Raw genomic sequence first — 15,692 nt, 5'->3', positions numbered from 1 at the left:
TACTGAACTATATAACTCCTTTTCATCAAGCCCCAATTTTGCAACTCTTGTTCGCTTATGTTAGGTTTAGCTGCAGCAAGATTCTAAAGACAGGTGAGCTAACTGAAGCTGAATCCAGGCAAGACTGAAGCAATAACAGCCTGCAGAGTTTGTTACCTGTGGTTATGCAGGGAATACCCATTACTACTAATACCCCTCCCTTCAGTGCTGAGTTTTACAGCACTGGGATATTTCTAGGACAATTGTTATGCCTGAATCTCAGCTGGCGACAATACCTAGGAATGCTTTATCCCACCCAGTTCCATCTGTGACTCTTATCTCATTTGGTCATGACAACCATCATTCATCCTTTCAAAGCTCAAGATGTGTTAGTTTAATAATTTTGACATGAGGCAGCTCTATTTTAGGGCACAATCCTACCAAGATAGGTGGCTGCCTCCGAACTCGGAGGCGACCGCCTATCCAAAGCAAGGCAGGAGAGGCACCGGGGGGGATCGTTCCCTCTGCACCTCTCCTGCCCTGCTATTTTCCGCTAGACAGCCGTTTTTGGCTGTCTAGCCGCGGAGGGGCCAAGCGGGAGAGGAGACTGCTGTACGACACATTGGATGTGTCGTACACACAGCTCCACTCTCCCCACCCCAGAACGTCCCCCAGAACGCCCCTTTCAGTCACTCTGAACTCCTCTTCCGAGTGCGGAGGATGGAGCTTCTTCGTGCTGCCTTGAAGGCAACGCAGACATGGGAGGAGGTCAGCTTTCCAGGAAACAGCATATCCTATCACCCTCTAGACAGTGTCTAGTGGCCATAGGATTGCTCCCTTAATGTATTATCTTTTATATTTTAGGCAATTATCTACTTTGAGCCTATTAGACACAGTGGGGGAGAAAATAAGGAAGATACTAGCACAAATAGAATCCACTTTAAAGCAAATGGATGTATATCTTTCAACTTTGTTGTTTATTCGTTCAGTCGCTTCTGACTCTTCGTGACTTCATGGACCAGCCCACGCCAGAGCTTCCCGTTGGCCGTCGCCACCCCCAGCTCCCCCAAGGTCGAGTCTGTCACCTCCAGAATATCATCCATCCACCTTGCCCTTGGTTGGCCCCTCTTCCTTTTGCCTTCCACTTTCCCTAGCATCAGCATCTTCTCCAGGGTATCCTGTCTTCTCATTATGTGGCCAAAGTACTGGCCAAAGTGTCTGGCTCTAACTCACTGACCACACCGTCAAATCTATCCCAGATATTATTATCCTTCCCATACAGATCTTCCGTATATTCTTGCCACCTATTCTTGCTCTCTTCTGCTTCTGTTAGGTCCTTGCCATCTTTGTTTTTGATCACACCCATTTTTGCCTGGAATTTACCTCCAGTGTTTCTAATTTTCTGGAAGAGGTCTCTTGTCCTTCCTATTCTATTATCTTCTTCCGCTTCCGCGCATTGCTTGTTGAAAAATAATTCCTTATCTCTTCTGGCTAACCTCTGGAATTTTGCATTTAAATGGGCATATCTCCCCCTATCACTGTTGCCTTTTGCTTTCCTTCTTTCTTGGGCTACTTTCAGTGTCTCAGCAGACAGCCATTTTGCCTTCTTGGTTTTCTTTTTCTTTGGAACGTTTGTTGTTGCTGCTCCTAAACAATGTTGCAAACTTCTGTCCATAGTTCTTCCGAGACCCTATCTACGAAATCTAGTCCCTGAAATCTATTCTTCACCTCCACTGCATATTCATTAGGAATATTAGTGAGCTCATATCTAACTGATCTGTGGGTCTTCCCTATTCTCTTTAGTCTGATTCTAAATTCTGCAATAAGAAGTTCGTGATCTGAACTACAGTCAGCTCCAGGTCTTGTTTTTACCAACTGCATAGATGTCCGCCACCTTTGGCGACAAAGGATGTAGTCAATCTGATTTCGGTGTCGACCGTCTGGTGAAGTCCATGTATAAAGTCGTCTTTTATCAGTGCTAAAAAAATTCATTCTCAGCTATCATTGGCAATAGATTTGTTTAGAATGATTCTAAATAGTGTCCTTAATAAAGGCTGTCAGATTACATGTGAATACTTAGGACTGCATGGGTAGTAATTAGTATATTTTTCATTTCAGGATAAAGGAGGATCATATATTATAGAAAAATAATGAAAAAAATCCATCTCATATTTTTCTGTTGCTGATTGCAGACAACTTTGGATTTTGATGGTATGATGTATGAATGAGAAAGAAAGTAGCTTATTTTTCATTAACATGAGCTAGCTGCTTGAAACTGAAGTCAGAGAATTACAAAACTGATGATGTAAATAATTAGAATTGGAAATGGCCATGACATCAAGCATGCCTTACATTGTAAAGCTTACAGGTTCAGAGACGATAACTCCCTAAAATGTATTTTAAAAATGCTTAGACTATCCTCTCATATTTAACAAGAACAAAGGAAGAGAAAATTCATACACGTGTGAAGCCTGGCTACTTTAAAGCTGTGGCCATACTGACACACCTCCATTACAATTCATAGCTTAACATCATTCCTAGCTCTCCACATATAGTATGTTTCTAGGCCTTGTAGTTTATCCCCTATTCATAGTACATATGGACTTCCTCTTCCCATGTGTACTGTGAACAGGGGATACACAACAATGAGCTTTCTGAAATGGATCTTTCAGTTTTCCACCTCCTGAATATTTCTTAGCTGTTATTTACAATGGGTGGGGGTGGTGTATTTTTTTGAGATCATGTCAGACTTTTATACCTATATATTAGGAATATTTTACACACTGCTGTACAATCAGAACAAGCGATGGGGAGAGAAATGTTGAGAACAAGTTTCTAAGACTCCTAAATAGGCAAATATGAGGGAAAGAACAGATATGTTAAAATAAGGAATCTATGAATGAAAAATAGCACACATGAATTGTGTACAATCGTATTTTGTGAGGTATAATATATTCAATATGCTTAAAAGATTTTATAAAAGGGCAGCTTCTAAATGTCAAAAGTAAAATAAATATTTTTTCATGGATTAAACCAACCAGAAGCAACACAGCACTAGAGTTCAAGTTTTGATGGGACATGGTATTAAGTGTGAACTGCAGAAGTTACTCATAGAATATAATAAAACAAATCGTGCATAAATTGGCCAGCACAGACATACCCTAATGCTTCATGCTCCAAGCAGGAAAAGAAAAAAGCTCTCTTGAAACAGGTGATCCTCATTAGTATATAAGCAAAGCATTCACCTTTATATCTATTGCGTGCATATACATCTTCATCGTCTTCTAGGGGTGAGTATCCCGATCCTACAATACAAAATAAGAGAAGAACTGCAGCGAGAAAGGAAATAGAATACATTTGAAAAGAATAAGAAAAGCTTTTGCAAAGATGAGCAAAGGCAGAATCAGGATGTAACAAACATCCTAGAGCAAGGTAAATTGCATAAGCTTTTATGTTTATTAGACTTGCAGCAAAATCACTTTATAGTGAAATTGGTAAAACTATGGATTTAAACATGTTTAAATTTATTGAAGTCTAATTGTTTCCCAATATATATTGACTCAAAGAAGACTACAGTTCATCCTGTAGGGAACTTCCATCACAAATCAAGGTCTTATTCAAGCCTTAAGAAGATTTCACTATAAGATAGTTCAAAGATGCAAGTGGATACATCAGCCATCATAGCAACCAGCTGCAGAGGCAGAATGTAACAACCATTCTAGATACATTTATAGTGTGACTGTGCTTAATTGTCGTTATTCAGCACAGCCTATGCAACTAAAATGATGGTTACATCAATTTTACCATCATGCTATTCCAGTCAATCAAAATAGCATCTTCCTTAATTAATGAAGATCAAGAATATACAAAAATGGCTTACCTGTATGGATCTGGAACACAATTACATAGAATCATAGAATAGTATGGTTGGAAGGGGCCTACAAGGCCATCGAGTCCAACCCCCTGCTCAATGCAGGAAATGTTATGTTATCAGATATACATGTTATCAGAAATCATTAGAATTGTACACTACTTTAAAATAAATACCCCAAACAAGATAAATATCCAAAACAAGACTTATAGATTTCACTCTGATTCAGCAATTGCCATACACTGGTGAAAACAACCTTTTCTGGATTGGGACCTAAATATGCAAAAAAAAAAAAAAGGAATGTATTTGGTGTAAAAAAAAAGCATCAGACTCCCCATACCAACACTCATGATTGTAACAGAGATCCTTGATGGATTGGATTAATACACGTAACTTCCTAACAGATGACTGGCACAATAAACTTCAACTGAGCTGGTCACCTGTATGACAGGGGTAGGTAAGCTAATAGCATCAACTCTTCTCTTTGGCAAGTGTACATGTGGAGAGTCTTTTACGCAACAGCATATTCACAACCAGCTACAGCACACAAGGATCCATGGATCTAAGCTATCTTCTAATCCCACCACCACACATCATTCACTAAAGCAGTGGGTTTACGTTCCTAGGAACTCTGAGGCTCCTCAAAAACTTTCCAGGCATCCTTCAATGAAATCAGTAATGCTGGAGGTGTTGCCCAGGAGACCACTTGCCCCCATAATCAATCAGTACCTACAACGTGCAACCGTAGAGGAGTGCTAGGCACTTTTTAAGTCAGTCTTTCAGTCCTTGCTGATCAACAGCTAGGTTCAACAGACCTACATGCTGGCAGGTGTGCAGAGGCTTCTCAGCAGACAAGTCAATGGTTTCCCTGAAGGAAAAATGCTTGAAATCCACTCTACTATACATAGCAGCATATCATATATCTTTACTGAAGAATGCCCCTGAGCAAGGTATTAAAAGATGTAAATTTAATTTGAGTATAAAGGTCTTATGCTTAACTAAACATCTATATTTTTGTTTTCTTTCCATGCTTAGGCATTCCTAAGATGCACAAGGAAAGGAAGGAAAGGTTCCTCTTGTGCAAGCACCGGGTCATTACTGACCCCTAGAGGGACGCCGCTTACGCTGGCGTTTTCATGGCAGACTATAGTGGGGTGGTCTGCCATTGCCTTCCCCAGTCGTGACTACCTTTCCCCCCAGCAAGCTGGGTACTCATTTTAGCGACCTCGGAAGGATGGAAGGCTGAGTTGACCTGAGCCGGCTATCTGGGACCCAGCTTCCACTGGGATTGAACTCAGGTCGCAGAAGAGTGAACCATAAAATCCAGACCTCCCTAAAATCTCTAGTAAAATCAGAAGAAAATCTATAATTTGTTTTAACTATCCACACCCAGTTTTCAGCTTAGCTGTGAGAACCAAAGGCCTGTCAACTTGACATACCAGTAATCAATGGGATTCAACTGGCTTTAGTGAAAGGGTGCGCATGGGCTGTTTTTTCATGGGTTGGATGCATATCTCTTCTCCACCTTCACAGGATGCCCAGGCTTACCCCATAAATCCACACTGCATAGAAGGGCAATTGTGAAATCAGTATAACAGTCTCAGCACCAGGGGCGTTTCTAGGTTCTTAAAAGATCAGGGGCACAGGCCTATAACACAAATTTGTATATACCTATCTCCATATCTGAGTCTAAGCGCACCTCATATATATATATAGGGGGAGGGCACGTGGTGATTAAAGGTAAAAGGTAGAGGTGTCCCCAACCAGTCGTGTCCGACTCTAGGGTGCGGTGCTCATCCCCGTTTCTAAGCCGAAGAGCCAGCGCTGTCCGAAGACGCTTCCGTGGTCATGTGGCCGGCATGACTGAACACCGAGGTGCACGGAACGCTGTTACCTTTCCTGCCGAGGCGGTACCTATTTATCTACTTGCAATTTCTTGCTTTCGAACTGCTAGGTTGGCAGAAGCTGGGACTGAAGACAGGAGCTCACTCCGTCACGCAGCACTCGGGTCTCGAACTGCTGACCTGCCAACCTTCCAGTCTGCAGTTCAGCGTCTTAACCACTAAGCCACCGCGGCCCCTATCGCGGTGTGTGGTGATTCCACACATGTATAAGAGGCCATACTAATCTCCCTATGTTCCTTGTGGACCATTGTTCTGAAAATTACAGACAGCCTAGGGTTGTCCCAAAGTAAGAAACCAGCAAAGTTTCAGAAGGATAGGTGTACCAGTTCATGTGGAAGGGGAGTTCTCCAGTTTGGAGGAGGGACTGATTTGCTTTCCCTTTACTGCTTCCCCAATAGTTTTTGGGTAAATCTGTATGAAAATGCATAGGTCATTAGAGGTGTCTCCAAGGCAAGAAACCTGCAAAGTTTCTGAAGGATATACATGCATGCAAATTTAGAATGACTAGAATATATTTACATTTCACCACTGTTAGCAGCAGGGGAACATGGGTGGGAAGGTGCTATTGCACTCATGTCCTGCTTGTGGGTTTCCTGTGGGCATCTGGTTGGCTATTGTGTGAACAGAATGCTGGACTAGATGGACCTTGGTCTGATGCAGCACGGCTCTCCTTATGTTCTTAAACATAAGAGTGCCTCTGAGCATATGCAGAATGCTTTTCTTTCACCATTCTCCCCCTACCAATTCTATTCCCTTCCATGCAACCATCCCTCCTCATCCTACCCTCCTCCAGCAACTCTTCATCAAAACAGATGTCTTGTGTTGTGCAACTCTCCTCTAACTCCTCCTTGTTATGCACAAGCTCTCATTGTATCTTCCTCCCCATAACTTCATTTGTGCCAAGGCTTCACCAGGGTTCAGCCAATGAGTCTGTTTTCAAAACTAGGGCTAAGTTATGGAGAAACGCTGAGCATGTACTAAGTGCCTTTTCCTCACCACTGAAGCTAGAGTTCATGCAAACATACACACACACACGACAAAACATGCATAGGACTGAGCTGAAAAGGTAGTCAGTTCATTAGACAGAATCGTGTAGGCGCTGATTAAGCCTGCAGTACCATGCTCACAACTCAGAACATATTTCTGAGTAAACTTGCAGAATATCAAGGTGCAAACCTCCCTGCAAAAGTAACTTGTGCTGGAATCCTATGCACACTTTCCTGAGGGTAAGCCTCATTAAACATAATGTGACTTCTCAGTAGGCATACATAGGACTGCATAAATTAGCAATATTTATCTCCCCTCCACTTAAAAAAACAAACCCAAAGCTCCTATTTTTATTTAAGCTTTTTGTTCAGAGGAACATAGGAAGCTGCCTTATACTGACTGGGTCAGTCCCTGGGTCCATCTAGTGCAGTACTGTTGACACTGACTGGCAGCAGCAGCTTTCCAGGGTTTCAGGCAGGAGTCTTTCCTAGCCCTACCTGGAGATGCTGGGGATTGAACCTGGGACCGTCTGCATGCCAAGCATGTGCTCTGCCACTGAGCTGCAGCCCTTCCTATTGCTGGATAATGGCAACTGCCAAACAAAACAGCCCCAGATTTGTTTCTCTGCAACCATGTGAACCCACTTTTCTCAAAGACTTGAGTGAGGAGAAGGAGAAAAACCAACCCTCTTGTCTGTTTGTATAAAGTCAAATACAGTTCAGAACTTCTCTTGCCCACCAAAGAGAATTCTCTTTAAGAATTCCTCAAGATATGCTCTGGGTGGAATAAAGAAGAGAAAGGAAGAACAGGATAGGGGAGGGGAGGGAAGAAGAAAAGAAGAATGGTGACTGGAAATGCAGGGGGGTGGGAGGTAGAGAGAATTCCCTAAGCCAAGTGGCTCCTTTCAGAGAGGTAGTCAGAGGAATTTAGGAGGCTGTGGAGGGTTTGCAAGGACTGCACATAAATTAACTTCATGAGGTGAGGTGGCTGAGGGCTTTTTCTAGCATTTTTAAAACTGCAGAACCTATTAAAAAGCCTCAGCAGTTCTTCGATCATGACGCCACATAGTCCTAACTCTCCTTTTGGAATAATTTGAGTCCTACAGCTATTTAGGAGAAATTAAAGTGGAGGGGGAGAAAGAAGTTTGTGGAGGCTGATTGGATCCTTTGCTGTACTGAAGCTACTAAACTACTGCAGAAGCCAGTGGTTCCAGTTTGGGGCAGTAAAATCGGATTCTGTGTGAAATACCAGTATTTCACATGGAGCTCTTTCTTCCCTTCCTTCTCCCTCTTCAAAATTTCATTGCAAGCAAGCTCCCAACAGTGCGCATGTAAAAGCAGAAAAGTAGGGGGAGAGAGGTTTTCTGCACCTCAAAAAAAACCTACACCAGAGATTAGGGATAATGACCTCCTAATGGTCACCTTAAACACCTTCTGATTAGGATTTCTAATCCACCATGTGGCTTGACTGTTTTTTACTTTTTGTTTTAGTCTTTGAGAAAAGGAAACTTTACAGATGGCTAGCACAAAAGCCACTGGACCTAGCTGCCTGAAATTTAGCAGGTTCAGTCAGCCAGGTCCCCAAATTCCATGCATGTATGTAGAAGCACAAAAAAAAATTATAGCTCTTTACCTTGACAGATTTTCTTGAAGAAAGCAATTTTTACCTGTGGCTAGCACAAAAACCACTAGAGCTAACTGTCTGAAATTTGGCAGGTTCAGTCAGCTCCATGGGGGCTGCCAGGTCCCCGAATTCCATGGACATATGTGGAAGCGCAAAAAACATATAGCTCTTTGCTTTGACAGATTTTCTTGAAAATAACCAATTTTACCTGTGACCAGCACAAAAACCACCAGACCTAACTGCCTGAAATGTGGCAGGTTCAATCAGCTCCATGGGGGCTGCCAGGTCTCCAAATTCCATGCACTTATGTGGAAGAGCAAAAAAATTATAGCTCTTTGCTTTGACACATTTTCTTGAAAAAAGCACGTTTTATCTGTGGCTAGCACAAAAGCTACTAGGCCTAACTGTCTGAAATTTGGCAGATTCAGACAGCTCTACTGGGGTTGCCTGGTCCCCAAACGCTATGCACTTATGTGGAAGCACAAAAAAATTATAGCTCTTTGCTTTGACAGATTTTCTTGAAAATACCAAATTTTATCTGTGACTAGCACAAAAGCCACTGCACCTAACTGCCTAATTTCAGGCAGATTCAATCAGCTCCATGGGGGCTACCAGTTCTCCAAATTTCATGTATTTATCATGCAAACTAAAAAAGTTATGGCTGTTTGTTTTCCAATGCAAGTCAATGGGAAAATGTAAAAAAAAAAAAAAAGGCAATTATAACAGTTCAAAAGATCCAGGTCACAACTCAAAAAAGATCCGGGGCCCATGTCAGCCCACCCCCTAACAACACCCCTGCTCAGCATGAAGAAATCACCAGCAATGATATAACCACAGAGTTGTGGACTATGCTATTCTCGTGATACAAGGGAAATATAACCCTTATGGAGCTGCCTTAAAAGCCAGCCACCATTACCCTGTGTGAGTCCTATCATGTGAAGTTACATACCCTATGTCAGGAATACATAGTTGTAGGAAACATGAAACCATAAACTACAAATCATTGCTACAGCAACACTAACAAGGAGATGAGTAACTGCTGTTGGCGAGAGTTTATGAATGTTACCCTTTTTTTAAGGGCTACTTGAGTGCTCCCACCCTTGAGTGCTCAGCCTTTCAAAACATTTTTTAAGTAGTAAAAGCTCTAAAAGTTCACAAAATGATGCAAGCATGAGAACGGGTGCAGTGTTACTCACCACTAGTGACATCACAGTTACTATCCAATAAGTACCCATGACACTAATGTAACCAGGCTTCGCAGGGTAGTCATAATTACAACTGACTCCTCTGTGTGTTTGGGGGAGGGGGGCAGGGTGAGCACATTTTCCCAGTAATTACTATAATGCTGTTTGAGTGCTACAAAATGCAATTTCCTTCCAACAAAGGTGCTATCCTGAGAAAAAGATTCTGAATCATATGCAACAAATGAGTAACAGCTATATAATCATTGTGCAGAAAATGATAATGCTTTAGAAAATAATATTCCTTTATTTTATAGGAGACCACTTACCATATTTATCAGTGGTGGTGACCTGCAAGGTGTGTGCAATGTTTGTTTTCTTGCCTGAGAACAACATGGCCTACACCTGCAACAAGTGCAGGTTGATCACGCTGCTGGGAAAAAAAGTAAGAGGACTGGAGCGGCGACTGTCAACCCTCCGGGGAATAAGAGCACAAAAAGCTCTTGGATAGAACCGTGGAACTATAGCAGCAAAGTGAAGAACAGGAGCTTGAAGAGCAACAGCAAGCTGAGGCAGAAGTGGGAAATGCTGAGGTGAGGAAAAATGCAGTAGAGGATACTCCTTGGAAAAGGGTGACAGTTAGGAGAAGAAGAACTAGACGCCACTCTGCACCAGTGGAAGCAGTGGAGCTGTGGAACCGATTCCAGGTACTTGAGGATGAGACTGGAGGACAGCCTGCAGAGGAAGAATTACAGGGGAACCTGCATGAGAGTGAGCAAGAGGCTGAAGGTCAGTCAAGCAGAGGCGATGAAACCCAGGCCTACAACAAGAAGAAGAGAAGAGTAGTAGTCGTGGGAGACTCCTTGCTGCGTGGGATCGAGACCCAAGTATGTCATGAAGACCCATGGACTCGCCAGGTATGTTGTCTCCCGGGAGGACGGATTAGAGACGTGACTGAAAGGTTGCCTGCACTGATAAAGCCCACTGACAGGTATCCCTTTCTTCTCATCCATGTAGGAACAAATGATACCGCCAAGCGGAGCTACGAAGAAATCACGTCAGACTCTGAAGCTTTGGGAAGGCAACTCAAGAACTTTGGGGCCCAGATACTTTTCTCATCCATCCTTCCAGTAGTTACAAGAGGGCTAGAAAGGGAACGAAAAATACTCCGGGTGAATGACTGGCTACAAAGGTAGTGCCGGCGTGAGAGATTTGGATGCTGGGACCACGGGCTATACTTCCTGGAAGATGGGCTGTTGGCAAGGGAGGGGTTGCACCTCACAAAGGTTGGGAAGAATGTATTTGGCCACAGCATGAAGATCTTCATCAGGAGGGCTTTAAACTGAATCCTACGGGGAAGGGAGATGTAAAGTTGGGGGTAACAATGGACGAAGGCTCATGCACCGCAACGGAGAGAACAGCTCTAATAGCACCCAATAAGAGTCTTCAGACACATGTAGGAAGAAAGCCAGACTATGAAGCACATGGTCTTTGATGTCTATATACTAATGCCCAGAGTATGGGAAACAAACAGAACAAACTTGAACTCTTAATACAAGAGGGAAATTATGACTTTGGTATAACTGAGACTTGGTGGGATGACTCTCATGACTGGAATACAGCAATTGAAGGATATAACTTGTTCAAAAAGAACAGGAGGAACAGAAAGGGAGGTGGGGTTGCACGGTATGTGAAAAATACATATCCCTGCACAGAAATACAGGAGGATGAGCTTGGTAGTCCCATCAAGAGCATCTGGATCAAAATAAATGGAGCAAAGAATAAAAGGAACCTGGTGGTTGGAGTCTACTACCGGCCACCCAATCAAGGAGAAGACGAGGATGAAACTTTTGAAAAGCAAATAGCCAATGTTTCAAGGAAGCATGATGTGGTAGTAATGGGGGACTTCAATTTCCCTGATATTTGTTGGGAGACAAGTTCTGCAAAACATGGCCCCTCCAGGAAATTCCTGACTTGTGTGGCGGATAACTTCCTCCTACAGAAAGTAGAGGAAGGAACTAGAGCATCGGCTATCCTTGACTTGATCCTAACCAACAGAGATGACTTAGTGGATAAAGTAGCAGTTACAGGAACTCTGGGGGAAAGCAACCACGTTATACTTGAGTTCTTGGTTCTAAGGGAAGCAAAAGCTGAGTGTAGTCAAACGCGTACCCTGGATTTTAGGAAAGCTGATTTTAATAAACTCAGAACAATGAGCAGTAAGGTCCCATGGCTAACGACAAAAGGAGTCCAAGATGGGTGGGAGCTTTTAAAAAAGGAAAGTCTCAAGGCACAATTACAAACAATTCCAACAAGAAGAAAAGGTGGAAGACAACAGAAGAAGCCAATGTGGCTTCACAAAAAGCTTAGACATGACCTGAAAACAAAAAAGGTCACATACAGGAAGTGGAAAGAAGGCCTAGCAATAAAGGAAGAGTACAGGCAGGGAGCACAGAATTGTGGGGATGGCGTCAGGAAGACTAAAGCTGAGAACAAGTGGAGGTTATTGAGGGATGCTAAAAGCAACAAAAAGGCTTTATTCAGCTACGTGCAAAGTAAAAGACAGAGGAAAGAAATGGTTGTTCAGCTATTAAATAAGGATGGCAAAATGATAACAGATGACAAAGAAAAGGCAGAGGTGCTCAATTCCTACTTTGGCTCAGTCTTCTCCCAAAAGAGGGTCTATGACCCCCCGGCAAAGGCGAAATACAGGCTGAAGGGGCAGGATTGCAGCTTGAGATCAATAGGCATATGGTCAAGGAACACCTCATTACTTTGAATGAGTTCAAATCTCCAGGGCCAGATGAACTGCACCCTAGAGTAATAAAGGAACTGGCAGAAGAACTCTCAGAACCGCTGTCTATTCTCTTTGAGCAATCATGGAGGACGGGGGAAGTGCCAGATGACTGAAGGAGGGCTAATGTTGTCACTATCTTCAAAAAGGGTAAAAAGGAGAAACTTGGGAACTACAGAGCAGTCAGTCTGACATCAATCCATGGGAAAATTCTGGAGTGGATGATAAAGCAATCCATCTGTAAGCACCTTGAAAACAATGCAGTGATTACTCGAAGCCAACATGGATTTGTCAAAAACAAATCCTGCCAGATGAATCTGATCTCATTTTTTGATCAAGTAACCTCCCTCGTGGCCTATGGGAATGCTGTGGGCATAATATACCTCAACTTCAGCAAAGCTTTCGACAAAGTGCCCCATGATCTCCTGATGAGCAAACTAGCTCGAAGTGGGCTAGATGAAACAACGATCCGGTGGATCCACAGTTGGCTACAGAATCAGACTCAAAGAGTGCTTATGAATGGGATCTTCTCAAACTGGGGAGAGGTAACGAGCGGGGTACCGCAGGGCTCAGTCTTGGGCCCAGTGCTCTTCAACATTTTTATTAATGACTTGGAGGAGGAGGTGCAGGGAATGCTGATCAGATTTGCAGATGACACCGAATTGGGCGGGATAGCTAATACTGTGGAAGACAGAAACAAAATTCAAAGTGATCTGGATAGACTGGAGTGGTGGGCAGAAAACAACAGAATGACATTTAATAGGGATAAATGCCAAGTTCTGCACCTAGGAAAAAGAAACCAAATGCACAGTTACAAGATGGGGGATACGTGGCTCAACAACACTACAAGAGAAAAGGATCTTGGAACTGTTGTCGATCACAAGCTGAATATGAGCCAACACTGTGATGTGGCTGCAAAAAAGGCAAATACTCTTTTGGGCTGCATTAATAGAAGCATAGTTTCCAAATCCCGAGAAGTACTAGTTCCCCTTTACTCAGCACTGGTTAGGCCTCATCTGGAGTACTGTGTCCAGTTCTGGGCACCACATTTTAAGAAGGATGCAGACAAGCTGGAGAGGGTTCAGAGGAGGAAAAGAAAGACAATCAGGGGACTGGAAACAAAGCCCTATGAGGAGAGACTGAAAGATCTGGGCATTTTTGCCTTGAGAAGAGAAGACTGAGGGGAGATATGATAGCACTCTTCAAGTACTTGAAAGGTTGTCACAGAGAGGAAGGCCAGGATCTCTTCTTGATCATCCCAGAGTGCAGGACATGGAATAATGGGCTCAAGTTACAGGAAGCCAGATTCCAGCTGAACATCAGGAAAAACGTCCTGACTGTTGGAGCAATACGACAATGGAACCAATTACCTAGGGAGGTGGTGGGCTCTCCCACACTGGAGGCATTCAAGACGAGGCTGGACAGCCATCTGTCAGGGATGCTCTGACCTGGATTCCTGCATTGAGCAGGGGGTTGGACTTGATGGCCTTGTAGGCCCCTTCCAACCCTAGTATTCTATGATTCTATGATTCATATATATATTTATACCAGATCCCAAATCTACTTAAGTCAAAGAGACCATCCATTTATTAGAGTAGGTTTAATCTTTCTCATAGTCAGAATAACTTTTGTCAATTATATTTAGCAATCAGTTTTCCTAGTGTTCTACTCTTGTTACTTGATTTAAATCTGCTGATGTCGGCAGACATGCTGGCATGTCAACTCCATGGTACAAAACACTAAGCTTACTAGAATTTTAAAGCACATTGTGCTGTATCAGACTTAAATAGCAGCCTCCAAAGGCTTTGAAGATGTTACTAAAAATCTTTGTCTTTTCTTTGGCTTGTGCTACTTGGCAGAATTCTGAAATTCAGATCTGAATGTTCCACTCAAGAGAATTCTCAACAAAACATATAATTTCAAATATTTTTCTAAATAATTAGATTGATTGCTCAAACTTTCTGAAAGATGATTCATCTAAGAAAAGTGGTTGGGTATGCGAGATTTGAAGAGTAAGCTCTTTCAGTGGTTCTTTACATGAAATGCCAAGAATTAAATTCTATTCCAATGAAATATTTAACCCTTTATTTAATTTTAAGGCAACTTTTTGTTCCCTTCCACAGATCACAAAGACTGCAATCTTATTCTCAGTTTTGCTAGAAGTAAGTCCCACTGAACTCAATTCAGCTTATTTTGAGCAGATATGTACAGGGGACTGAACTGTAAAACTATAAAGGGCAGATGCTTGCCCCATATAAAATCTGAACTTAAAACATATACAATAAAAATAAAAATTATAACTCGTCTGTGATTAAAAATAAAGAACACATTATAGGATTTGTTATTTCCATACAACACTTAATATTAATTGCTGGCATAAATACCTTATCTAGCCATTTGATCTCTCTGATCAAAAGCTAGCTGCAATATTTCTTTATAGTTTTCATTTTGCTTATCGGTGAGGCAGATGTAGAAATGTTTTCAGATGTGAAACTGAGCTCTGAATCACACAGATCGTCTATTTGTAATTTACAGTTCCCATGAAATTTGATAAGGATGATGGTTTCCTGTGTCTGAACACTTTGATCACTCATTACTCCTACCCCAAACTATTTTGAGGTAATGAATTGCATGGTATTCTGCTCCACATTACAACTGCACTTTAATTACAACAGCTTGAAAGGTATTTTACTTTTAAAGAAAATATCTTGAATGCAAGTTGAAACGTGTAATTTCAGAAACAGTGGGCTCCTTCTGAAAAACACCTTGACTTGGCAAACTAACTTATTTGCAGCCCTCAGGGATTTTCTTGATATGGAACTCAGTTTGAAATTACTGCACCTGCATGGAGTACAGAGAAATTTATAGCACATGGCTTGGGAGACTGAGCATTAGGGGCCAGATTGTTCATTGTTATTTCACATGTGTATAAATTATGTAGCTTGAAGAATGATAGTGCATAATTTTTCTTAAAATTCTAAAAATAAATCGAAGTGGAATTCTTCAGTTTTGTTCCCAGTCTGGGGACAGGTGGACTGAAGGGCAGCTCTCCCAGTGGTATTCTACATGGGAAGGCATCTGTGAAGGGAATCTTCAATATGTGTAGCAGTCCTAAGAATGCACTGAGACTTAAGGGGTGTGTGTGTGTGCTTGTTAATGTTATAGGAATGGGACCAAGGGTATTTCTGTAGCACAGAGAATACAAGACTTGCTTTTGTCACCATAGGAAACACACCAAGAACAGTAATGTTGTATTCCCATATGACTTCGCTGAAGACACAGTACTCCTATGGGGGCAGGATTGTTATGTAACCCTGTTCTTAAAATTTGTCCTAACAATAAAGCATATTCTT

The 15,692-nt window shown here is 42.2% G+C and overlaps 1 protein-coding gene across 2 annotated transcripts in view; it reads right to left on the bottom strand.

The window, feature by feature from the left end:
- The window catches only part of SRPX (sushi repeat containing protein X-linked), a 53,383-nt gene that overhangs the window by 17,987 nt on the left and 19,704 nt on the right, over window positions 1–15,692 (bottom strand). The window contains exon 2 of one of the 2 annotated variants that reach the window (XM_084843951.1): window positions 3,225–3,284. The exons of the other annotated variant lie outside the window; for it this stretch is intronic. Coding sequence (XP_084700077.1) covers window positions 3,225–3,284 — 60 coding nt within the window. The remainder of the gene's footprint in view (window positions 1–3,224; window positions 3,285–15,692) is intronic. 2 annotated transcript variants of the gene reach the window in all.

This window comes from Heloderma suspectum, chromosome 3, assembly GCF_057233095.1.
Source record: "Heloderma suspectum isolate Gila_16-S chromosome 3, 16-S_ref, whole genome shotgun sequence".
NCBI classification, from domain to species: Eukaryota; Metazoa; Chordata; class Lepidosauria; order Squamata; family Helodermatidae; genus Heloderma; species Heloderma suspectum.
Note: the sequence above shows the minus strand (reverse complement) of the source record. Positions and strands in the feature narration are given on the sequence as shown.